Raw genomic sequence first — 26255 nt, 5'->3', positions numbered from 1 at the left:
CCTGGCTGTTGAGTGGGTGTTGAACATGCTGAAATTACTAGATGGAATTTGAATATCAAACCTTTTTTTGCAGACTGTTGGTTTGGATGGATCCTTGGGAAAATCATTATTGTATTGTTTTTAATTTCTTCCTATCAACATGAGAAAAAGGGAAATAAAAAGTGAAACACGACAACTGATTAAAATCTGCATGGGAAACTGAAACTTAAGTAATCGGTATGACTCCTCAAGTTTCAGAATAAACACTTCTTTTATTTATTTATTTATTTTTTAAAATATATTTTATTGATTTTTACAGAGAGGAAGGGAGAGGGATAGAGAGTCAGAAACATTGATGAGAGAGAAACATCAATCAACTGCCTCCAGCACACCTCTCCACTGGGGATGTGTCCGCAACCAAGGTACATGCCCTTGTCAGAATCGAACCCCGGACCTTTCAGTCAGCAGGCCGACACTCCATCCACTGAGCCAAACTGGCCAGGGCAACACTTATTTTCAATGACACTTCCAGGAGATGGATGTAAATCAGAGTTCCTTGCCCTTGGTACCATTGACATTTGGGTTGGATAATTCTGTTGTAGGAAGCTATTTCATGTATTGTAGGGTATTTACCCAGCAGCACTGTGTATATCCACTTGATGTCAGTAGCACTCTATAGTTGTGACAGTCAAAAGTGTCTTTAGGCCTGGCTAGCATGGCTCAGAGGTTGAGTGTCACCCGATGAACCAGGAGGTCATGGTTCCATTCCTGGTCAGGGCACATGCACGGGATGCAGGCTCAATACCCAGTAGGGGGCATGTAGAAGGCAGCTGATCAATGATTCACTCTCATCATTGATGTTTCTCTCTCCCTCTCTCTTCTGTTCTGAAATCAATAAAAATATTTTCAAAAAGTGAAAAAAAGAAAATAGTGCCTTTATCTCGGCCTGGTTTATAGCTTGACTTATAAACCAGGAGGTCAGGGTTCAAATCCCAGTCAGGACACATGCCTGTGTTGTGGGTTTGATTCCCAGTAGGGGGCATGCAGGAGGCAGTTGATCAATCATTCTCATGATTGATGTTTCTCTTTCCCTTCCTCTCTCTGAAACCAATAAAAATGTATATATTTTTAAAAATGTCTTTAGATGTTGCCAAATGCAACTTGTTTTTGCCCTGAGGGGCAGAATCATCCTCTTCCCTCTGATCTCCTCTACCCTAGTTAAAAATCACTGCTACAAATTATACTCTCATATACAGGGTCCCAACAAAATGTATACACACTTTGAATGATTATAAAGTCAGTGTTTATTAACATACAGTTCATTTTTAAAATTTAAAAGAATCCACAGAAATGAATAATTTTGTTTGTTAGTGTCTGTTTTCAAACTGATGACTGTTCTGGTCCAGGCACTGCTGATAACGCATGAAGCAATGGAATCATATGCATGAAGAATCATTTCATTTGGAATTCGGGGGCCCTCAATTTGTCAACAGTTACCAGTTTTGTACCACAAACTTTATCTTTTATGGATCCCCATAAAAAACATCTAGTGGCACTTTAGGATAAATTTTCTTTGTTCAAAGCTATGTTGGGCTTCACCCATTATTTCAAATCAGTTAAACCTGAAAAGGAATGAAAATTAAGTGGGTTATCAACTATTAAAGTGTGTATACATTTTAGGGGGCACCCTATATATACCCATTTTTAAAATTAGTTTTCACAGCACAGCCGGTAGGAGATAACAAATGGAGTTCAGGTAGGAGAGGAAAAGTTGAATAAAGATAAAGAGAAGTTGGGGATGTCAAGACAATACCAAGTCAATGCTAGCTTTCAAGGCTTTTAAGGACAGGATAATGGTCTTGCTGGGGGCCAATGTTTCAGGTTATATATTGAAACCCTTTGTGATTTGACACATTGAGAACTCCAGGGCCTTCAGGATATCAATCAGCACACCAGCCAGTGTTCTACAGGAGCAATAAGAAGTCATTGATGAACCAGCTCCTCTTCCAAGATGCCCCCCCGAATTGCTCTGCTGGCTAAGTAGAGAAGTACTGTTTGGAGAATAACGGGCCTTTTGAGATTTTGCTTGTTGTTGATAATGCTCTTAGACATCCCCCTTCGCTGGTGACCTTCATCCAATATCAAAGTGGTATTTCTCTCTTCAAATACCATTTCTTTGAGCCAACCAATGAATTAAGGAGTTATAGCAGTTTTTAAGGCCTACTACTTCAGGAGATGCTTTGCCCAAGCTATTGCTGCCACTGAGGAAGACACTGATACAATTCTGGAAGAATTAAAACATCTATGCCCACTTCAAGAGTTTTGCTTGGGCTTGGGATGAGGTCACCCAGGAGTATGATTGCCATCTGAAGAAGATACTCAAAAAGTGAATCTATTACTTCAGTGGATTTGCCTATGATGAAGAACTTGCAAAAATCAACAAGCCTATGGTTGAGATGGAAAACAACTTGGATGAGAAGGACATTGAGGTGGTTCCTGAACAATTGACTGAGGAGTTGTTGGAACTGGAAGAGGAACACAGAGCTGAAGAAGAAGCAGGAGTAAAGGAAACTGCAGGAGAAGAGAAGAAGAACCGCCCCCCCATCCCCCCAAGGAAATTTACAGTGGAGGGTTGAGCAAAAGCTTTTGCAAACTTCAACAAGTTCCTAAAAGAGTTTGAAAACATAGACTCCCAAACTAAAAGGTTTTTATTGCTACAGAGGAATGTTCATGGTGCATTATCAGCTTACAAGCAAATCTGTGGTGAAAAAAAAAAAAGAAACAAACTAAGCAAACCTCCATGAGAACATATTTCTGAAAAGAATGCCATCTCCTCAAGAAGAGCCTCAGGCATTTTTGGGGCAAGGTATTCCAGAAGAAAGCATTGTCATCATAGGAGATGACAGCTACTTGCTTGCTATTGTCCCTAAAAAACTTCCAGTGGGACAAGACATGAAGGAGGAAGACAGTGATATTGATGATCATGACTCTGTGTAGTCCTAGCCAGTGGTCAGCAAAGTGCGGCTCGCGAGCCGCAGTTTGCCGACCACTGTCCTAGGCAAATGTGTGTCTTAGTTTTTAACAAAAAGTTTAAAAAGTAAAAAATAAATAAATTAATTAATTAATAATAGCAAAAGCTGATAAAATTAGGATATAAAGAACAAATATTTTTGTATAGTGTCTGAGTTTTAAGCAAAGTGTTATTATGAGAATTAGAAAGTTAAAAAAAATAAAAGTTTATACAGTTAAATAAAACAGGTTGCAGTAAGCTAAGGTTAATCTATTATTGAAAAGATATTTTTTCAAATAGTCATCTAAGTGTATGGTGTTTATAAAGTCTACAGTAGAATACAGTAATGCCCTAAGCCTTTACATTTGTTCACTACTCACAGACAACTTCCAGTCCTGCAAACTCTATTCATGGCAAAGGCCTTATACAGATGTGCAATTATTTTAATCTTTTTTCCTGTATTTTTCCTGCATCCTTTTCATGTTTAGATGTGTTTAGATACACAAATACTTACCACTGAGTTACAGTTGCTACAGTCTTCAGTACAGAATCATGCTGTGCAGGTTTGTAGGCGAGAAGCAATGGGCTGTACCATATAGTGTAGGTGTGTGGTTGGCTATACCAGCTAGGTTTGTGTAAGAGCACTCTAACGTTTGCACAGTGATGAAGCCCGCTCAACCATGCAGTTCTCAGAACTATCCCCATTGTTAATCAGCGTACGACTGACTTGTTTTACTGTCTGTCTCTCTCACTAGATTGTTAGTTGCCTGAGGTTTGGAGAAAATGTCTGCTTTGTTCATTGAAGAGAAGCAGCATATGCCACTCCAAAGTATGCCACGTTGGCATAAGGATTATTTTGAGCTGAAAGCAATTGAGGAGACACAGATACAGGTATTCTGGCTTTTTGAGAGTTCACTTTATGCCATTTTGCTTTCATGAAAGACATACATTAGCACCTGTTTTTGCTAATTGAAAGTTTCAAAGAGGGTTTTCGCTTTTATGAAAAGAGGCAACAACAACAACAAAAATAGTGTACTTCATTCGTTTCTTTTGCACGGAGCCTTTATAGAGGCAGTGCACTACCCCAGCCTCGAACCTCCTTCCTGAGAGGTACACTCAGCATCTCCGCATCTCAGCAGTGGCTTTGAGCTGCCTGTGAGCATCTGTGCTCTATCTCAATTCCCTTAGCAAAATGCCTCCTAAGGGAATTGTTTCTTCACTTTGTGCTCTTTGGCTTATGAAAGATTTCATGGAAATGCTTTACTTTTCCATGGGGGCGGGGGGGCGGGGCTGTAAAAAAAAGTTCTGCCCTCTCCCTATCTGCCTCAAAAGCAGGGCTTCATTTCCTAAAGTTGTTGCCCCTCCCCCCCATCCAGAGAGAAGGTGACCACCTGAAACAGCTCCAGGTCCTTCTCAGTCCAGACTCACTACTAAGTGAGTCTAGATAACAAACCTTACCAGCTAGCAGCTATCTTCCAGTGGTTTAGCCCCATATACTTACCTTCCTACAATTTGACACCCTGAAAACTCAGTTCTTTTCCTTTGTCTTGTCACTTCTCTGAAAATGAATTGTTCTTTTGTTAAGATGCTATAGAAGCCCAAGATCTAACCACCTCTTTGAGTTACTCCTCATTGGGTGCTCCCATGTGTATGTAAAATGCACATGTTTATCAAGTTTTGTTGGTTTTTCTCTTCTTCTTCTGTCTTTCTTAGTCTAAATTATGGGGCCCCAGTCAAGAACCCTAAGATGGGTCTAGGAAAAGAATTTTGCTTACATCACCATAGTATATTTGGTATCTAGCTGTAGGGAGCTGATATAGGGTTAAGCCTCGGACTGACCTGTGGGCAAAGTCACAAACAATTCCCAGCTTAGAGGGCATAGTCCTCTTAGCATAATTAGGCTTGACCTTATAACACTCCCTAGATCTTATCTGGGAAGCTAATGGGCTGAGGAAGTGCAGGAAGTATAACCATGGTGTAAACAAGTGAAACTCACAAGTACAGTGTAACTTTGGTAACCATTACCTTGTTTACCTCTCACTATAAAATAAAGGCTCAGCTTGCCTTGGGATCTCTCTCTGTGGCCTCAGCCAGGCACAGGAAGATCCACGGAGACTAAGGAAAGCTAGAGAGTTCTGAACGCTGTCTCTGTGTAAAACATTCTTCGCCGACTCCGTCCACACCTTTGGAAACCCCTGGACCCCCGCTGGGGCTGGACCCCGGCACCTAGCACTGAAAACTATTTGTTGATCAAATGAATGAATCATTTTACTTTATGTAAGTGCGGTGCTTTATTTGCTACAAATTTACTTAACAAACTGTTATTTCTGTTACATAACATTCACAGAGAAATGGTTTATGTCTCTCTTCCTATCTTACACACACAGAGACATATATATTCTGCTTCGTTCTTTTTTTGAATACAAATAGTATTTTTTCAGGCTTGAGTCGTTCAAAAGTTACATGTTTCTGAAAGCAGCAAGCAGAAAAGATGATTAGTACACCTTCATGTAAAATCAAATGAAAGTCAACATGGTCCATATTTCAGTGCCTAAGGAGCATGTCCCACAGCAGCCAGCCTCAGGGCCCGCTCATAGTACTCCAGGGCTTTATTCATTTCTCCTTTCAATTTGTAGGTGAACCCAAGGATGCTCAAGCTTTCTACGTCTCCTGCATTTCTTTGAAGTTTCCTTAAAACCACTTTCTCTAAAGAACTGATACTTCTATCTCTCACAGATGATGGCTTTTCTATTTTTATTGCTTTTAAATAATAGATAATTGCATCGACTTCAGATTTCTTTTGAAATTCCTGAAATCGACCATAGCGGAAATATATCTCTTGCATTATTTCTTCTTTAGGTGATTTCATGCAGAGCAATTTTTGATAAGTGTCTTCAGCTTTTCTATTGTTGCCTGCCTGTATGTACATATCTGCGAGGTGTATATAAACAATTTCAAATGTTGGCTTTTGTTCCACAGCAAATTCAAAATGAGATATGGCTAATCTTGTTATTCTGTCGATATTTTCTCTATCCCGTCCTCTAGGCTGCCAGCTTGCAGCTTTGTTTATTAGATAAATTTGTGATCTATAGCAAAGCCCTATATGGTGATGCAGGAAGGCAGAGGAAGGTGTTGCCCGCAAAGCCTTTTTTAAGAGCTCAAGAGCTTTATCTATAGAGCCTTTTTTTCGGTAAAACTTGGCCGCATATCGAAAGACATAGGTCTGTGAAGATGTGTTGGTCAGTGCTTCTTCAATGTACTTTTCCCCCTCAGCTTCTTGTCCTAGCTCCTGAAGTTTCACTGCGAGGAGAGCCTTAATATATGCATCTTCTGGATTGAGCCTGATGGCCCGTTTTAGGGGCTGCACACAAAATGCCTCATCAACGTGTGATGTTTTGTAAAAGCCATCCAGACGATAGACAACAATTGCATACCCAGTGCTGAATTCAGGGTTTTCAGGGTCCACTTCCAGAGCCTTCTCAAAGCAGGCTTTAGCCCGTTCATAATTCTTTCCTCCACATTTCAGCAAGGCCCATCCTTCCTCACAGTCCATCTCAGGGCATTCCATTGTGTAGCAGGAGGGGCCGGCAAACTTCTTGCAAGTGTTCTCCACCTTGTCCAGGTATATCTGGGCATCTGTCAGTCTGCCCATGTGGTAATACAGCCAGGCATAGTTGCCCCAGGTAACCAGCTTCATCGCGTCTGACTGGCCAGCGTGCTCTGCCTGCATTAAGTCTTCAGCTTCTTTCAAGCTCTCCAAGGCCTCCTTATTCTGGCCATTCAGGTGTTTCACATAGGCCAGTAGGTTGTGTATTCCCACATTGAATTTTGTGTCTAGGAACTCAATTTCATCAAAGACCCTGTTTTCTAAATCATGCAGTTCAGTGTCTTCAATGAGCAATTTCCATGTAAAGTGACATCTCAACTGTTCCAGCCTAGCTTTGACCTGATCTTCATCAGCATTCATACTATGAAAATAAAAGCAGATTTTCTTTGTTAGGTGAGAAACAGCCAATGGAAAGAAGCCAAGTAAGACACTTCACATATATAGCTTAGCCTTGAAAGGACATACCTGCCTTACTTTTTAATTTTTTTTTAGAGATCCTCTACAGTTGGCCCTTGAGTAACACAGGTTTGAACTGGCTGGGCCCAGTTGCACCTAGGTTTGTTTCCATATAGTCAGCCCTTCCTATCAAGGGTCTCACGTACAGGCCCTATTTCCAAATATAGTCCCATTGGGGGTTAGGGCTTCAAATATGAATTGGGGGGTGAGGGCACAATTCAGACCATAGCAACTGTCAAATGTGCCAAGACCATTTAATGGGGAAAGATCAGTGTTTCAACAAATGTGTTGGGAAAACTGATTATCCACATGCAAAAGAATGAAATTAAACCCTTACTTTACAGCAAGCATGTCAAACTCTAGCTGGTGGGCCACATGCCTCATTTATTTAAATGGCCCACCGGCTGCAATTTTGATATGCTTGCTTTACAACCTATACAAAAAAGAAAAAAGAAAAAGCATTTCAAAAGGGATCAAAGACCTAAATGTAAGACCTGAAACTATGAAAATCTTAGAGAAAAAAAAATAGGGAAAAAACTGCATGACATTGTATTTGGCAAGGATTTCTTGGATAGGATACCAAAAGCACAGGCAACAAAAGTAAAAATAGGTTTGCTGCACGTCATCAAAATTTAAAACTTTTGTGCATCAAGGGACATTACCAATACAGTGAAAAGAAAACTCACAGAATGGGAAAATATACTTGCAAATCATGTATCTAATAAGGGATTAATATGCAGATTATATATACAAGACTTACAATTGAACATCAAAAACAAACAACTGATTAAAACATGGGAAAAGGATTAGAGTAGACAATTTCTCCAAAGAAGATATACAAATGGCCAATAAACACACAAAAAGATGTTCAATATCAATCATTAGTGAAATGAAATAAAAACCATAATAAGACACCACTTCACACCCATTAGAATGACTACTATATTTTTAAATACCAGAAAATAACAAGTGTTGGTGAGGATGTGGAGAAATTAGAACCCTTGTGTATAGTGGGAATGGAAAATGGGGCAGCTGCTGTGGAAAATGGTGATGATTCCTCAAAAATTAAGCACACGATTACCATATGATTCAGCAATTTCACTTCTGGGCATATACTCAAAAGAAGTGAAAACAGGAACTGGAACAGATATTTGAATGTTTGTATTCATAGCAGCGTTATTCACAACAGCCAAAAGGTGAAAGCAAAGCAAGTGTCGATCAAGGGATGAATGGATAAGCAAAATGTGGTATATGCATAGAGTGGAATATTATTTAACCTTAAAAAGGAAAGAGCCCTAGCCTGTTTGGCTCAGTGGATAGAGTATCGGCCTGTGGACTGAAGGGTCCCAAATTCGATTCCAGTCAAGGGCACATGCCCGGGTTCTGTGATCGATCCCCAGTGGGGGGCATGCAGGAGGCAGCCGATCAATGATTCTCTCTCATCATTGATGTTTCTATCCCTCTAGCTCTCCCTTCCTCTCTGAAATCAATAAAAATATTTTTTTTTACAAAAGGAAAGACATTCTGATCCATGTTATAACATGTATGAGTCTTGAACACATTATGCTAATTGAAATAAGCTGGTCACAAAAGACCAGGTATTGTATGTTTTCATTTATAGGAAATATCCACAACAGGCAAATCAATAGAGACAGAAAGTAGATTAACAGTTGCCAGGGCCTGGGTCAAAGGATGTGTGGAGAGTGACTGCTTAATGAATATGAAGTTTCCCCTCAGAGTGATGAAAAATTTCTCTCTCTCTCTATGTATGTATGTATGTATGTATGTATGTATGTATATACATTAATTGATTAGGGAGAGGGAGAGAGATAGAAACATCAATGATGAGAGAGAATCATTGATCGACTGCCACCTGCATGCCCCCTGCTGGGGATCGCGCCTGCATCCAAGGTATGTGCCCTTGACCGGAATTGAACCCAGGACCCTTCAGTCCACAGGCCAACGCTCTATCCACTGAGCCAAACTAGCTAGGGTATGAAAACTTTCTTGAAGTAGATACTGGTGATAGTTGCACAACATTGCAAATGTACTAAATGCCACAAAATTGTATACTCACAATTAGTTAAAATGGTAGATTTTATCTTACATGTATTTTATCACAATAATAAAACCATATTATTAACCTGAACAGAAATTCTTCAAAGTATATATGTATACTTTTCTAGTACATGTACATGTTAAAAAACACACAAAAGCATTAACATGTAAAAGCTAATTAGTAGGCCGTCTGAACTTACCTCATAAACTCCCAATGGTACTCTTTGAGAAACATTGGTTTAAAGATTAAATAAGGTGTCGTGGAATAGAGACTCAGATTCATGTCTCAACTCTATCATTTATTAACTGTGAGATCTCAACATTTTAAAATCTAAGATTCATTATTGCACAATCAGTACGAGTACCTGCCTCACCGTTTCTTTTGAGGGTGAAACGCAATAATTTACACAATAATTTTAGAAGCCAGCTGGCATTTAATGAACATTTAGGAAGTGATGGCTACCTTTATAGTATAATAATAATTACCAGTGACAGCCCTCTCTTTCTGTGGACCAAAGGAGGCGTGGAGGATTGATCGGGGCCAGTAATTGTGCATTTTCTGGAACTTTTGCCCCTTCAAAAGTTTACCCACTGGAGTACTGAGGGGAATTTCACAGGTCAATATTGATTTATGTCTTCTTTTAATCTGCTGCTCTCTGGGATTGTTTGAATCTAGATTCCATTTGGACAATATAGAAATTCCCACATTAGGCTTTTTATTGAAAGCCTAATAGCAGCCAAGCCCCGGGGAAAGGAGGCTAGCCAGGGTCTGCAGAGCACCTGGCTTCCCCAGGAGGGAGGTCATCTGCTGATCTGAAATCCAGTTGGATTGAAGGATTTCAGCAGTGCTGACAGTGAGACCAGAAGCCTGCCGAGCAAGGCCTTGTCTTCTAGGCAGTGAGCTGCTCCCACCACATCCCCACAATATTTCCCTCCAGGCATCTGAGAGACCTCAGGACCGCAGCCCACACAGCTGTGTGGGTCCTGCATTTCTTCCACAGCCAGGAGCCCGCTAAAAGCCATGTCTCTATCCAGACAAACTGTCCATTCCCTCCCTATGTCAGACAGAAGTGAGTTTGGTGGAAAATAGTTTCAGAGATTGGGATCATCTTCTCCCTGTGAAATTCTTTTCCTGTTTCCCTCCTTTTCTTTGGACTTTTTAACATGAGGTAAGTTTCCTCAGGGCGATGCTAACAAAAATGAAAATGCCTGAATAAATACAACAATTTATCTATGTGTGTGACTGTACACACACACACACACACACACACACACACACACACACACACACAAACTCAGTCCACAAGCAGATGCTCAAACAGAAAAGTGAGGAGACTTGACATCACTGATACTAAGTCTGTCGAGATAATAATGATTAACCTTTCCCCTCAAAACTTTAGGCAAACAGGCAGAGAAGCAGAGAAATCCATACCTCATGGTTGCTAAGAATTCAGGCAGCAGTTTGCAGTGTTTTGGTTAGCTGGATCGGCTCCACTGAGATCTGACCAGCCTGTCTTGTAGATTTTCAGGTAAATTTCAGCCCCAGCGCAGGGCTATATAAGGGAGGTAAACAGCTGACTTATAAGGTAAACTGTGGGTGTGTTGTTAAAGAATAACTTGAAAACCACAGTGAAAAGGGAAACTGGAAAGTGAAACTCATGCCTTCAGAGTTCCTGCCAGTGAACATGAAACTAAAGCTGTAAGTGCTTCCTTTGGTTTGTTTTGAGAAGGGATTGAGGTGACCACGGTGAAGAACAGTTTCAGTGATGTGCCAATTCCTCTCCGAGTCTTTACCCTGCCTTAAAGAAACCTGGGAGGCAGGAGATGCCAATTATATCAAGTCCACTGAATCTGCAGCCAAGGACACCTATGACAATTGGCTGTGTGAGCTTGTCAAGGACATGCCCCAGACCTGTGCCTGTTTGTTCATCTGGAAACAGAAATGGTTCATTTTATGGTATACACTTCTGCAAATCTCTAAACTGGAGTTATATGTCTATGTCTATGTCTATGTCTATGTCTATGTCTATGTCTATGTCTATGTCTATGTATATGTATATATCTATATCCATATCTATGTATCTATTTCAGAGAGGAAGGAGAGAGAGAGAGATAGAAACATGAAAGTTGAGAGAGCATCATCTATCGACTGCACCCACCCTACTAGGGATGGAGCCCACAACCCAGGTATGTGCCCTGACTGGCAATCGAACCATGACCTCTTGTTTCATAGGTTGATACTAAACCACTGAGTCACACCGGCTGGCCAGGATAAACTGGAGTCTTAACCCAACTTCGATTCTCTTTTCTGAGATCTTGTGTCTTATGAATTATTCTATGCCTTTGCATACCCTTCTGGAGAATGGTCAGTGACTATAAGAGGCCTGTAACATCTTCCTTATACACAGGAACAGGGAAAATGTATGTACTACGATTTTTTTTTTAATATATTTTATTGATTTTTTTACAGAGAGAAAGGGAGAAGGATAGAGAGCCAGAAACATCGATGAGAGAGTAACATCCATCAGCTGCCTTCTGCACACCCCCTACTGGGGATGTGCCCAAAACCAAGGTACATGCCCTTGACTGGAATTGAACCTGGGACCCTTGAATCCACAGGCTGACGCTGTATCCACTGAGCCAAACCAGTTAGGGCTGTACTACGATCTTGAGACTCTACACAAAACATGTTAATGCTGACCTGGCCTGTTTGGCTCAGTGGTTAGAGTGTCAGCCTGTAGACCGAAGTGTCATAGGTTCAGTTCCCAGTTAATTACATGTACTTGGGTTGCAAGTTTGATTCCCTGCCCTGCAGCATGTAGGAGGCAACCAATTAAGCTGTCTCCCTCACATCAGTGTATCTCTCTCTCTCTCTCTCTCTCTCTCTCTCCTCCTTCTCCTCCTCCTCCCCCCTCCCTTTCCAAAAATCAATGGGAAAAATATCCTTCAGTGAGGATTAATAACAACAAAAATATTGTTAATGCTGAATGACAGTATATTCTTATTTTTAATGTTCTCTATGGTAATTACCTAATGTGTTCTTATTCACCAGACATGATTGTCACACCTATGCAAGAGCATTGTCCAGTCCCTTGGTGCCCATGGCATTCAGGCTTGGCCTACCCCATCTGGCCCATGTCATCTTCTGTACTTGTGCTGTGTGTGGAAAGAGGTGGAGAAAAATAGGGAGGCTGGGATCCTGGGTACAGATTAGTCTCCTTTTACTGGTGTCTGCCAAGCTCCAGTTTCTCCCGATTTTTCTTTGGAAATGTCTCCACTCTCCTGATACCTGGAGAAAAGTGGTGATTCCTTGGCAGATTTGCAAAGCAAACTTATCCTTAACCACAGTAAATTTCACCATGGGGGGAGTGTTTACTGAGAAGAGACAATTAGACTGGCTTCACTGGAAAGCTGACACTGGGAAGTGTTGGACCTGGAACATATATATATTTGGGTACCATTGTCAGCCATGTTTTTCTATGTGGGCTGAAAAGAATAAAAGCAAAGCAAGCTTAGTCACAGAGAAGAATATCAGGTGATTGAGTCAAGATAAATAGAGAATTTGAGATAAGAGATGGAAAGTTCTGATGGTATCTCTCACCCACAGCTTCACCATTAAGACCATATGCTGTGTCTTATGAGGTTTCCAGGTGAGTTCTGAGTTGTATGAAATCCGATTATCAATGACTGGACCTGGGGCGAAATTGAAGGGTGTATCTAGTGCTGCAAAACCCCAGTAAACTGGTCAGGGATGGAATCAGATCTGCCTCATACTCTGAAGGAGAACTTAAGCCCATTGTTGCTCATCATGGAGGTTGGTGGCTGGATTCTGGATGACTGCACAGTAAAGGAAGAATTGAGGGAGGCAGCTCCATTTTTTGTTAGCCTCCTATATGTGGAAGAAATCTATAATAAAATATCCTATGTAATAAAGATGTAATATGCAAATGGTCGTTACACCGTGTAGCATAATGACCGACCATGTAACAACCGGATCACGGATCAGCAGGAGGGTGGGGCAGTGAGCTACAAGTGAGCCTTGGAGAGCTACAGGAGGGGGCAGGGCAGCAAGCTATGAGGAGGGGGAATGGGGAAGGGGGTGGGACAGCGGGAAGAGAGCTACTGGAGGGCAGCAGCGAGCTACTGGCAAGCTACTGGCACACAGATTCATGCGCAGGGCTACTAGTCCTATCTAATAATTGAGAAACAGGGTAATTAACCGTAACTTTGCTACCCTTCCCATTGGCTAATCAGCGAGATATGCAAATTACCTGCCAACCAAGATGGCCGCCGGCAGCCAGGCAGCTGAAGCGAACAGGAGGCTTGCTTGCTCCAGTGATGGAGGAAGCCAAGGTTCCCTGCCTGCCTCTGAGCTGCACTCTAAGAAACAATGTTGCAATTATAGAAGCTAAACAAACCCCAGAAACCTGCTTTTAGCCAGCAGGCCTCAGAGCTGGAGCTGAAACAGTGTTTCAATTATTGAAGCCAAACAAACCCAGATCAGCAGCCGAGGTCTCAGAGCTGGAGCTGAGCCTTAGAGCTAAAGCCGGCTCTCAGTTCCAGTGACAGCCATAGAAGGAAAACAAATCCCAGAATAAAAGAAAAAAAGGAAAAAAGGAGAGGTTGGGAGCTTCAGTCGCCCGCCAGCCTGAAAATGGTCCTCAGCCCCTCACCTAGACTGGCCAGGCACCCCAGTGGGGACCCCCACCCTGAAGGGGGTGTGATCAGCTGCAAACAGCCATCATCACCTCATCCAGGCTGGCCAGGAACCCAAGCGGGACCCCCACCCTGATCTGGGACACGCTTCAGGGCAAACCAGCCAGCCCCCACCGGTGCACCAGTCCTCTATCCTATATAGTAAAATGGTAATATGCCTCCCAGCACTGGGATCAGTGGAGCCACAAGACCTCCTGGCACCGGGATCAGCGGAGCCGTGAGGCCTCCTGGCACTGGGGTCAGTGGAGCAGTGAGGCCTCACTGCCCCGGTGTCAAGCGGAGCTGTGAGGCCTCCCAGCACTGGGATCCGTGGAGCCGCAAGGGCTCCTGGCCCCTGGAATAGCGTGACAGGGGACAGCGCCCAAACCCCCTTATCACCCTGCGGCTCTGTGTGTGACAGGGGAAGGCACCCCAACCCTCTGATTGGCCCTGCTCTGTGCCTGATAGGGGGGAGCTCCCCAACCCCCTGATCGGCCCTGCTCTGTGTGTGACAGTGTGCGGCACCCCAACCCCACCATGGGCCCTGCTCTGTGTGTGACAGGGTAGAGCCGCAACCTCCCCATCGGCCCTGCCCTGATTGTGATAGGGGGAGTGCCCCAACCCCCTGATTGGCCCTGCTCTGTGGGTGATAGGGGGCAGCGCCCAAACCCCCTGATCTGCCCTGCACTGTGTGTGACAGGGGGCGGTGCCCCAACTCCTCTATCAGCCCTACTCTGTGCATGAGAGGGGGGAGCCCCCCAACCCCCTGATGGGCCCTACTCTGTGCATGACAGGGTATGGAGCCCCAACCCCCTGATCAGCCCTGCTCTGTGCGTGACAGGGTACGGAGCCCCAACCCCCTTGATGGACCCTGCTCTGTGCGTGACAGGAGGCAGCGCCCCAACCCCCTGATGGGCCCTGCTCTGTGCGTGACAGGGGTTGGCGCTGCAACCTCCCCATCGACCCTGCCTTGAGTATGACAGGGGGCGGTCCCCCAACCCCCCAATCGGCCCTGCTTTGAGCCGACCAGGGGCTGCACCTAGGGATTGGGCCTGCCCTCTGCCACCCGGAAGCGGGCCTAAGCCAGCAGGTCATTATCTCCCGAGGGGTCCCAGACTGTGAGAGGGCACAAGTGGGGCTGAGGGACAACCCCACCCCCGCCAGTGCACAAATTTTTGTACACCGGGCCTCTAGTATAATGTAATATACATCCACTCCTAATTAAGTGCCCAGGATACTATTACTTGGGGTTTCAGCTTGAAAGAAATAAACAATCCACCTGGTTCAGGAATGAAGGAAACAAGCCAAATACCAAGAGAATCTCTTAATCTCCGATCACTTGGGCAGGAAGTAAAAGCAAAGTGCTGTGTTTTGGCTTGGAGAGCCCTCTATTGCTCCAGCCTGGATACCCACATTCTGAGTCAAATTCTAAACATTACTTTAACTATAGTTCATAGCACTTGAGTTTAAACATTAGCATCTATCTGGCACATAGAAGCATCCAAATAAGAAATGATGATGATGATGATGATGATGGTGATTTTAAGTCATCAAGTTAAAGTAATGCTTTCTTCTTCTTCTTCTTCTTCTTCTTCTTCTTTTTTTTTTTGTAAAAAAAGCTACCCATACTTTGTCACTTAAAATAATAAACAGCAGAAGGACAGCTGCAGGAATATTTTCCTCTTAGAAACACTTAGTTGGACACACTGCCAGATCTGAAAAGTTTCTGCTCAATCCCTCCTCCCTAGTTCATTTCTCATATCAGCCCTCTCCAAATCTAACAGCTTCCACTGGGACACTGGGACTGAACAGAAAGGGCTCATTTCTTGGTGAGCAGAACCCAGTGAACCTCAACCAAGGGAATATTACTTGCAACAGGCAAGGAGAGCACTGGGGACATCTCCCAAAGCAGTGTCTCCCGGAATGGACAGGGGAATTACCTTTTCTGGGATTAGTTATGCATATTCATCAAAAAGGGGACAGGCCATTACAGGTGGAGGCTGGCTCCTTCCAGCACAGGTGCAGTCTTGTGATCAGCCTTTCAGGGCACAGCCTTGTTCTGCAAGACTGCTCAACAAAGATCGTTAGTTTCACAACTCAGCACTCCTTTTACCTCGATTCTACTGGCCACATCCTGAATGAGTCAGAAAGATCTGCACAAATACAAATTTCTGAATAAGTAAGACAGGTTGCTCCATGTATTGTGACAAAAGTTCAGGCTATAGGAAAGTAATAAATAAATGAATTAGAAACTATCTCCTTTTGGTGAACAAGGTGTATTCGGAATTCTTGTGGAGAAAAGCAGTTGGGTTTGTAATTAGATAGAAGGCAAAGAGGCAGACAAAATGTTTCTTTTGTCTTTGCTATGAACTGGCGGTGGTCTTGGTTCCATGGCTCAGGCTGGTTAGGTATTCAGAATCGTGCCTCCCTGACATAACCACACCCATGAATGATGCAAGACAGACATGTATTAAAAAGAGAAAAATAGACAAGGAAGAGTGTGTGTGTGTGTGAGTGTGTGTGTGTGTGTTAACAGTTAGAAAAGAAAACAAGAACTGGAGAAAAGGAAACTCTTAGAAAATGAAATTTCAGCAATGAGCTGATTCCATTCTCAGCAGTCGAGCTAGGATCCGCTCCCTGAATGACTAACCAGTAATGACCAGTAATGATAAGCCACTTCACCTCTATGAGCCTCACTTTCCATATCTGATAAATAACTGCTTTGGAATAGCTTATTAGATCCCAACCCCCTACTGCACAGTAGAATTATCTAGGGAGGTTTTAAGAGTAATGCTAGCCCTAGCTGGTTTGGCTCAGTGGACAGAGCATCAGCCTGCGAACTGAAGGGTCTCAGGTTTGATTCTGGTCAGGGGCACATGCTGGGGTTGCAGGCTCGATCCCCGATGGGGCCATGCAGGAGGCAGCCAATCAATGATTCTCTCTCATCGTTGATGTTTCCAACTCTCTCTGTCCCCTCTCCCTTCCTCTCTGAAATCAATAAAATATATATATATATATATATATATATATATATATATATATATATATATATATTTTATTATTATTATTTTTTATTTTTTTTTTAAAAAGAGAGTAATTCTAACTAGGGCTCATCCCAGACCAATTGATTCTGGGAAGGGGCCCCCAACTTCAATATTAACTTCAACATTAAAGATAAATCCTCAGGTGATTTTGAAGTACATGAGGGCTGGAACTAGGGCCGTGATGATCCCTGGTGTCTATTGTGTGATTGAAATTCCTGACATTTTAGAAAAGGTACTGAACAGTTCATTTGGGTTGAAAAAATAAATCCAAGTTTTCTCCTCGCCAAGGATGTAGAGCTCCAATGTTTGAAAAATTTCGAGTGCCTTTATTATGTTTTTTTTCTTGTTCTACTTCTTTCCCTTCCTTTCTCTCATGTATCTGGTCCAAGAGATAATTTTTGCTTATTAAAGTTTAAATGGATAACAAGTAAGCAACCAATGATAAAATTTAAAAGAAAAAACCCCTCCTGGCTATCTACTTGTATTGTTTAGAAATTCAAATTCAAAGAGACAAAAACCCCATCAAAAATTTTAAAGGAAAATACATTTTCAGGATTGAGAAGAAAGACCTGGCTGTTGAGTGGGTGTTGAACATGCTGAAATTACTAGATGGAATTTGAATATCAAAGTTTTTTTTGCAGACTGTTGGTATGGATGGATCCTTGGGAAAATCATTATTGTGTTGTTTTCTAATTTCTTCCTATCAACATGAGAAAAAGGGAAATAAAAAGTGAAACAGGACAACTGATTAAAATCTGCATGGGAAAGTGAAACTTAAGTAATCGGTATGACTCCTCAAGTTTCAGAATAAACACTTATTTTCAATGACACTTCCAGGAGATGGATGTAAATCAGAGTTCCTTGCCCTTGGTACCATTGACATTTGGGTGGGATAATTCTGTTGTAGGAAGCTATTTCATGTATTGTAGGATATTTACCCAGCAGCACTGTGTATATCCACTTGATGTCAATAGCACTCTATAGTTGTGACAGTCAAAAGTGTCTTTAGGCCTGGCTAGCATGGCTCAGAGGTTGAGTGTCACCCGATGAACCAGGAGGTCATGGTTCCATTCCTGGTCAGGGCACATGCCCGGGATGCAGGCTCAATACCCAGTATGGGGCTTGTAGAAGGCAGCCGATCAATGATTCACTCTCATCATTTTTTTTTTTTTATTGCTTAAAGTATTACATATGTCTCCTTTTTTTCCCCCCCCGCCCTTGACAATCCCCTGGCCTCCCCTACACCCCAGTGTCTTATGTCCATTGGTTATGCTTATATGCATGCATACAAGACCTTTGGTTGATCTCTTACCCACACCCCTCCTGCCCTCCCACCCTCCCCGGCCTTCCTGCTGTAGTTTGACAGTCTGTTCGTGGCAGCTCTGCCTCTGTATCTATTTTTGTTCACAAGTTTATAATGGTCTTTATTATCCAGAAATGAGTGACATCATGTGGTATTTTTCCTTCATTGACTGGCTTATTTCACTTAGCATAATGCTCTCCAGTTCCATCCATGCTGTTGCAAATGGTAAGAGTTCCTTCTTTTTTATAGCAGCATAGTATTCCATCATGTAGATGTACCACAGTTTTCTAATCCATTCATCTACAGATGGGCACTTAGGCTGTTTCCAGATCTTAGCTATGGTGAATTGTGCTGCTATGAACATAGGGGTGCATATATCCTTTCTGATTGGTGTTTCTGGTTTCCTGGGATATATTCCTAGAAGTGGGATCACAGGGTCAAATGGGAGTTCCATTTGTAGTTTTTTGAGGAAACTCCATACTGTCTTCCATAGTGGCTGCACCAGTCTGCATTCCCACCAGCAGTGCACAAGTGTTCCTTTTTCTCCACATCCTCTCCAGCACTTGTCGTTTCTTGATTTGTTGAAGATAGCCAGTCTGACAGGTGTGAGATGGTACCTCATTGTTGTTTTGATTTGCATCTCTCGGATGATTAGTGACTTTGAGCATGTTTTCATATGTCTCTTGGCTTTCTGAATGTCCCCTTTTGAAAGGTGTCTATTTAGATCCTTTGCCCATTTTTTGATTGGATTGTTTATCTTCCTTTTGTTAAGTTGTATGAGTTCCCTATAAATTTTGGAGATTAGGCCCTTATCAGATATGACATTGGCAAATATGTTTTCCCACACAGTGGGTTTTCTTGTTGTTTTGTTGATGGTTTCTTTTGCTGTGCAGATGCTTTTTATTTTGATGTAGTCCCATTTGTTTATTTTCTCTTTAGTTTCCAATGCCCTAGGAGCTGTATCGGTGAAGAAATTGCTTCGGCATATATCTGAGATTTTGTTAACTTTGGATTTTTCTAGTATTTGTATGGTTTCCCGTCATATATTTAAGTCCTTTATCCATTTTGAGTTTATTTTGGTGTATGGTGTAAGTTGGTGGTCCAGTTTCATTTTCTTGCATGTATCTGTCGAATTTTCCCAACACCATTTATTGAAGAGACTATCTTGACTCCATTGTATGTTCTTGCCTCCTTTGTCAAATATTAATTGAGCGTATTGGTTGGGGCTGACTTCTGGGCTCTCTATTCTATTCCATTGATCTATATGTCTGTTCTTGTGCCAGTACCAGGCAGTTCTGAGAACCGTGGCTTTGTAATACAGCTTGATATCTTGTATTGAGATCCCACCTACTTTGTTCTTTCTCAGGATCTCTGCAGCTATTCGGGGTCGTTTTTTATTCCAGATGAATTTTTGGAGAGTACGTTCTAGGTCTGTGAAATATGCCATTGGTATTTTAATGGGAAGTACGTTGAATTTATACATTGCTTTGGGCAGAATGGACATTTTAATGATGTTGATTCTACGAATCCAAGAACATGGTATGTTCTTCCATCTGTTTATGTCTTCCTCTATCTCTTTTTTCAACGTCCTGTAGTTTTCTGAGAAGAGGTCTTTTACCTCTGTAGTTAAGTTTATTCCTAGGTAGCTTAATTTTTTTGGTGTGATGGTAAATGGGATTGCTTTTTTAGTCTCTCTTTCTGCACATTCACTATTTTTTTTAAATATTTTTTATTGATTAAGATATTACATATGTGTACCCTCTACCCTCCGCCCCCCCCCCCCCCCCGCTCATCTCCTCACCCCCCCGTTGTCCGTGTCCATTGGTTAGGCCTATATGCTTGCATATAAGTCCTTTGGTTGATCTTTCCCCCTTGCCCCCACCCTCCCCTACCTTCCCTCCAAGGCCCGACAGTCCAATCAATGCCTCTCCGTCTCTGGATCAGTCCTTGTTCATCAGTTTATGTTGTTCATTATATTCCACAAATGAGTGAGATCCTGTGGTATTTATCCGCTCTCCAGTTCCATCCATGCTGTGGCAAATGGTAAGAGTTCCTTTTTCTTCTTCCTCTTCTTAAAGAATATCTTTCAGCATTTCATATAATGCTGGTTTGGTGGTGATGAACTCCTTTAGCTTTTTCTTATCCGTGAAGCTCTTTATCTGACCTTCCATTCTGAATGATAGCTTTGCTGGATAAAGTAATCTTGGTTGCAGGTTCTTGCTATTCATCTCTTTGAATATTTCTTGCCACTCTCTTCTGGCCTGCATGGTTTCTGTTGAGAAATCAGCTGACAGTCGAATGGGTACTCCCTTGTAGGTAACTGACTGTCTTTCTCTTGCTGCTTTTAAGATTCTCTCTTTATCTTTTGCTCTTGGCATTTTAATTATGATGTGTCTTGGTGTGGTCCTCTTTGGATTCCTTTTGTTTGGGGTTCTCTGCGCTTCCTGGACTTGTAAGTCCATTTCTTTCACCAGGTAGGGGAAGTTTTCTGTCATTATTTCTTCAAAAAGGTTTTCAATATCTTGCCCTCTCTCTCCTTCTGGTACCCCTATAATTCTGATGTTGGTACGCTTGAAGTTGTCCCAGAGGTTCCTTACACTATCTTCATATTTTTTGAATCTCTTTTCTTTTTTCTTTTTCGGTTGGGTATTTTTTGTTTCTTTGTATTTCAAATCTTTGACTTGATTCTTGGGATCCTCTTGTCTGCTGTTGGATCTCTGTAAATTATTCTTTATTTCAGTCAGTGTATGCTTAATTTCTAGTTGGTCCTTTTTCATGTCCTCCATGGTCTCACTATACTCCTTGAGGGATTCATTAAATTTATTGGCCGTTTCCATAAAATTCTTGAAAAACCTTATAAACGTGGCCTTGAACTCTATATCCAGTTGTTTGCTTTCCTCCGTTTCTGCCATTTGTGACCTTTTTCTTTGTCTCCACATTTTGGCTGCTTCCCTGTGTTGATAGAGTGGCCCTGCGCGCCAGGTGTCCTGTAGGGCCCAGTGGCTCAGCCTCCCCAGTTACCTGGGGTAGACACTCTTGGTGCACTCTTGGTGCCTTGGTTGTTGTAGGATCACTGGGAGGAATTGACCTCCAGGCCAATTGGCTGTGGGAATCAGCTGTGTCTGAAGCGGAAGAATGGTCCCCCTCTGACCACTGGGTAGAGTGGCTCCTGGATCTCAGGAGGTGCTAATTCAGCCCCTGCCTGAGGCCACACAGCAGGAGCCACGAAGAGGCTCAGCTGTGAAGCGATGCAAGCCGCTGCGGGGCCTTGGGCCTTCTCTTGGAAGTTCCGGGCCTGCCTGGCTGGGCTGTAGTTAGGTACATTCACATGCAAAAGCCTCTGCCACAGCCTGGGTGAGGCGGGGTCTCAGGGAGTCAAAGGGCGGTGAAAGCAGCTATGGTGATTCTCCGCGCCCGCCCGGAGTCGCGCGTCTCAGTGTCCCGGTAACAGCTGCAAGCACCTCTGAGGGAAAGCCGCCCTCAAGTTCGCCCGCTGCCGCCTGACAGACCAGCCTCTCCCGGTATGAGCCCAGGGTCCCCAGAGACCCGCTGGAACCGGAGTTCAGAGCAGTCGGGAGCTTGTGATTCAAAAAGACAGCCGCGTCCTCAGGCGCCACCCCCTTTCAGCGCGCGCGAGCCGCCGTACCTCTGCACTTCAAGTCTGCAGCTCCTCTGGCTCTCAGCGTGCCCCTGTTTTCTTCTAGTTGTAGAAATTACACTCAGCCAGCCTTCCTGTTGTTCTGGACGATGTTTGCTCTGACCCTTGCGGCATTCTTCAATTGTTGTGTGAGGCGACAATTTCCCGGTGTTTATCTATGCCGCCATCTTAGTTTCTCCCACATTCACTATTGATGTATAGAAATGCCATAGATTTCTTGGCGTTAATTTTGTATCCTGCTACATTGCCAAATTCTTTTATTAGGTCTAATAGTTTATTGATGGAGTCTTTAGGGTTTTTTAAGTATAATATCATGTCATCTGCAAATAAGGACAGTTTTACTTCTTCTTTTCCAATTTGGATGCCTTTTATTTCTTCTTCTTGTCTAATTGCAATGGCTAATACTTCCAGTACTATGTCGAACAGGAGTGGTGAGAGTGGGCATCCCTGTCTTGTTCCTGTTCTTAGGAGAAATGGTGTTAGTTTTTGTCCATTGAGTGTGATGTTGGCTGTGGGTTTGTCATATATGGCTTTTATTATGTTGAGGTATGATCCTTCAATTCCCACCTTGCTGAGAGTTTTTATCAAAAATGGGTGTTGAATTTTGTCAAACGCATTTTCTGCATCAATTGATATGACTATGTGTTTTTTTTCTTTCCATTTGTTTATGTGATGTATCACGTTTATTGATTTGCGGATATTGTACCATCCTTGCATCCCTGGGATAAATCCTACTTGGTCGTGGTGTATGATCTTTCTGATGTACTGCTGGATCCGATTTGCTAAGATTTTGTTAAGGATTTTTGGCATCTATGTTCATGAGGGATATTGGCCTTAATTCTCTTTCATTGTGTTGTCTTTACCTGGTTTTGGTATTAGGGTGATGCTGGCTTCATAGAATGAGCTTGGAAGTGTTCCTTCCTCTTGGATTTTTTTAAAAATATATTTTATTGATTTTTTACAGAGAGGAAGGGAGAGAGATAGAGAGCTAGAAACATCGATGAGAGAGACATCGATCAGCTGCCTCCTGCACATCTCCCACTGGGGATGTGCCCGCAACCCAAGTACATGCCCTTAACCGGAATCGAACCTGGGACCTTTCAGTCCGCAAGCCGATGCTCTATCCACTGAGCCAAACCGGTTTCGGCCCTCTTGGATTTTTTGTAGTAGTCTGAGGAGGATAGGTTTTAGTTCTTCCTTGAATGTTTGGTAAAACTCCCCTGTGAAGCTGTCTGGTCCTGGGCTTTTGTTTGCTGGAAGCTTTTTGATGACTGCTTCAATTTCTTCCATAGTTATTGACCTCTTGAGATTTTTAGATTCTTCCTGATCAAGTTTTGGAATGTTGTATTTTTCTAGGAATATGTCCATTTCCTCCAAGTTGTCTAGTTTGGTGGAGTAGAGTTGTCCATAGTATTTATTAACACTCATTTGTATTTCTGTGGGATCTGTTGTTATTTTGCCTCTATCATTTCTGATTTTGTTGATTTGGGTCCTTTCTTTCTGCTTCTTGGTGAGCCTGGCTAGAGGTTTGTCAATCTTGTTTATCGTTTCAAAGAACCAGCTCTTTGTTTCAATGATTTTCTGTATTGTTTTTTTGGTCTCTATGTCATTTATTTCTGCTCTAATCTTTATTATCTCCTTCCTTCTGCTCACTCTGGGCTTTTCTTGTTGCTCTCTTTCTAATTCTTTGAGCTGTAGATTTCGATGATTTACTACCATTTTTTCTTATTTGTTGAGATAGGCCTGTAGAGCTATAAACTTCCCTCTCAGGACTGCTTTCATTGCGTCCCAAAGGTTTTGGATTGTTGTGTTTTCATTGTCATTAGTTTCCAGGATGTTTTTAATTTCTTCTTTGATCTCATTGGTAACCCAATCAATATTTAATAACGTGCTATTCAGCTTCCAAGTGTTTGAGTATATTGAGTTGTTTTTGTTGTAGTTTATTTCTAATATTATGGCCTTGTGGTCTGAGAAGATGCTTGGTATGATTTCAATCTTCTTGAATTTGGGGAGACTTTGTTTGTGACCCAATATGTGGTCTATTTTTGAAGATGTCCCATGAGCACTTGAGGTGAACGTATATTTCGTGGCTTTGGGGTGAAGTGTTCTGAAGATGTCAATTAAGTCCATCTGATCTAGCAAGTCATTTAGGACTGCTGTTTCTTTGCTGAGTTTTTGTCTAGCGGATTTATCCAGTGATGTCAGTGGTGTATTAAAGTCCCCTACTATGATTGTATTGTTGTCGATCTCTCCCCTGATATCTTCCAGGAGTTTTCTTATGTATGTGGGTGCTCCTGCATTGGGTGCATATATGTTTATCAGGGTTATATCCTCTTGTTGTATTGATCCCTTTAGTATTATGAAGTGGCCTTTCTTATCTCTTGTTATGGCCTTCACTTTGAGGTCTATTTTGTCTGATATAAGTATTGCTACCCCAGCTTTTTTTTTTCATTTCCATTTGCCTGAAAGATATTTTTCCATCCCTTCACTTTCAGTCTGTGTGAGTCCCTTCTAATGAGATGGGTCTCTTGTAGACAGCAGATGTATGGGTCATGTTTTTTTATCCATTCAGCCACTCGATGTCTTTTGATTGGACCATTTAGTCCATTTACGTTTAAAGTTATTATTGAAAGGTACTTGTTTGTAGCCATTTCTATTTTTTTTTTTTTTGTGGCTGTTTTCTTTCTGGGCTTTTTAGTTCTTCTTTTTATACCAGTCCCTTTAGCATTCCTTGCATTGCTGGCTTGGTGGTGATAAACTCCCTTAGCCTTTTTTTTGTCTGTGAAGCTTCTTATTTCCCCTTCAATTTTGAATGATAGCCTTGCTGGATAGAGCATTCTTGGATTCAGTCCCTTGCTTTGCATCACTTTGTAAATTTCTGTCCATTCTTTTCTGGCCTGATGTGTTTCTGTTGAGAAATCATTTGATAATCTGATGGGGGATCCTTTGTAGGTAACTCTGTTTCTCTCTTGCAGCCTTTAAGATTCTGTCTTTGTCTTGTACATTTGCCATCGTTATTATGACGTGTCTTGGTGTGGGTCTTTTGGGGTTCATCTTGCCTGGGACTCTCTGTACTTGTGTAACTTTTTTCTTCCCCATATCAGGGAAGTTTTCTGACATTATTTCTTCAAATAGATTTTCTAATCCTTGCTGCTCTTGTCCTTCTTGCAGCCCTATTATGCGTATGTTACTCGTTTCATGTTGTCCCGAAGCTCCCTTAGGCTCTCCTCCTGCTTTTTAATCCTTTTCTCCAGTTGCTGTTCAGATTGAGCTTGTTTCTCTGCTTTATCTTCTAATTCACTAATTCGGTCCTCTGCTTCTTCTAGTCTGCTGTTGAAACTTTCCATGGTGTTTTTGATTGTAGCTATATCACTTTTCATTTCTTCCTGATTCTTGCATAGGTTGTTGATTTTCTCATCCATCCGGTGAATGAATTGTACAATCATTATTCTGAATTCTTTTTCTGTCATGTTGCATGCTTCAACTTCATTAATGTCCTTTCTTGGTGACTCCTCATTGTCTTTTCTCTGGGTGTTGTTTCGTCTCTTCATTCTGATTATCTCCCAATGGTTCAAACGTCGAGTTGCGTGGGCCTGGGCCGTGGGCAGTGGGAGCCTCCCACCACCCTAGTGTCACTGAAGAGCTCTGACACTAAGATGTGTGGTTGTTGTGGGTTGGTGGGAACCAGGCTCGCTCAGAATCAGTGTTATCAGTGCTCAATGTGGTCTCGTACGCGCCCTTAGAATCAGGGACCCTGCCTGCACCGTGCTGAAACAGAGACCCCCCTGAAGCGTGTTGAAAACCAGAGCCCCCTAGCGTGCGCCAGGAGTCAGAGTTCCCCAGAATCCAGTATCAGAGTCTCTGTTGCTTCGCGCGACCTTGCCTTGAGAATCAGGGTCCCTGTGTGCCCTTGCACCAGGAATTGGAGTTACTGGCTCTTAGTATGAATGCACAGGAAATCAGGATCTCAGGCGCAGGTGAAAAGAAACACAGTCAAGTCACTGGTGCTTGGTGCTGCCACCTGCCCAAAGATTCGGGGTCCCTGGGCCTGTGATATGTGGGACAAATTCCCAGTGTTCGCGCGATTGCTCCCAGCCCAGGGCTCAGAAGCCGGCAGTGCGCCTAGGCTCAGTTCCTGGAGTTCCTGCGTTTGCTTCCAGCCCAGGGCTCAGAAGCCGGCAGTGCGCCTAGGCTCAGTTCCTGGGGTTCACGCGTTTGCTTCCAGCCCAGGGCTCAGAAGCTGGCAGTGCGAGTAGGATCAGTTCCAAGGTGCTCGTGCACTTCCAGGCTAAAGTTCCTGGAGCGCTGAGGCCCCGGCAAGGGGTGGGTCTATCAGTTAGTTACTCTGGCGCTGCGGGAAGCGGGGATGGGCTCTGTTACTCACGGATCTGCCGCGGGGATTTCTGAACTTTTGGTGTCCGCAGGTCTGTAGCTGTGGTCACAGG

At 42.8% G+C, this 26255-nt stretch overlaps 1 protein-coding gene across 2 annotated transcripts in view; it reads right to left on the bottom strand.

Moving 5' to 3' along the window:
- Nucleotides 1-5255: 5255 nt before the first annotated feature.
- LOC132214982 (interferon-induced protein with tetratricopeptide repeats 1-like) overlaps nucleotides 5256-26255 on the bottom strand; it is a 45532-nt gene continuing 24532 nt past the window's right edge. Inside the window, exons 1-2 of one of the 2 annotated variants that reach the window (XM_059662782.1) lie at nucleotides 10543-10753; nucleotides 5256-6957 (exon numbers count right to left, since the gene is read on the bottom strand). In XM_059662782.1, the coding sequence (XP_059518765.1) occupies nucleotides 5541-6957; nucleotides 10543-10547 (1422 nt within the window). In that variant the 5' untranslated portion in view covers nucleotides 10548-10753 and the 3' untranslated portion in view covers nucleotides 5256-5540. Of the gene's footprint in view, nucleotides 6958-10542; nucleotides 10754-26255 lie in introns of those variants that run through there. The other variant, XM_059662783.1, reaches the window with a different exon arrangement.

This window comes from Myotis daubentonii, chromosome 13 (assembly GCF_963259705.1).
Source record: "Myotis daubentonii chromosome 13, mMyoDau2.1, whole genome shotgun sequence".
Lineage (NCBI taxonomy): Eukaryota > Metazoa > Chordata > Mammalia > Chiroptera > Vespertilionidae > Myotis > Myotis daubentonii.
This window is presented reverse-complemented; position numbering and strand designations above follow the sequence as displayed.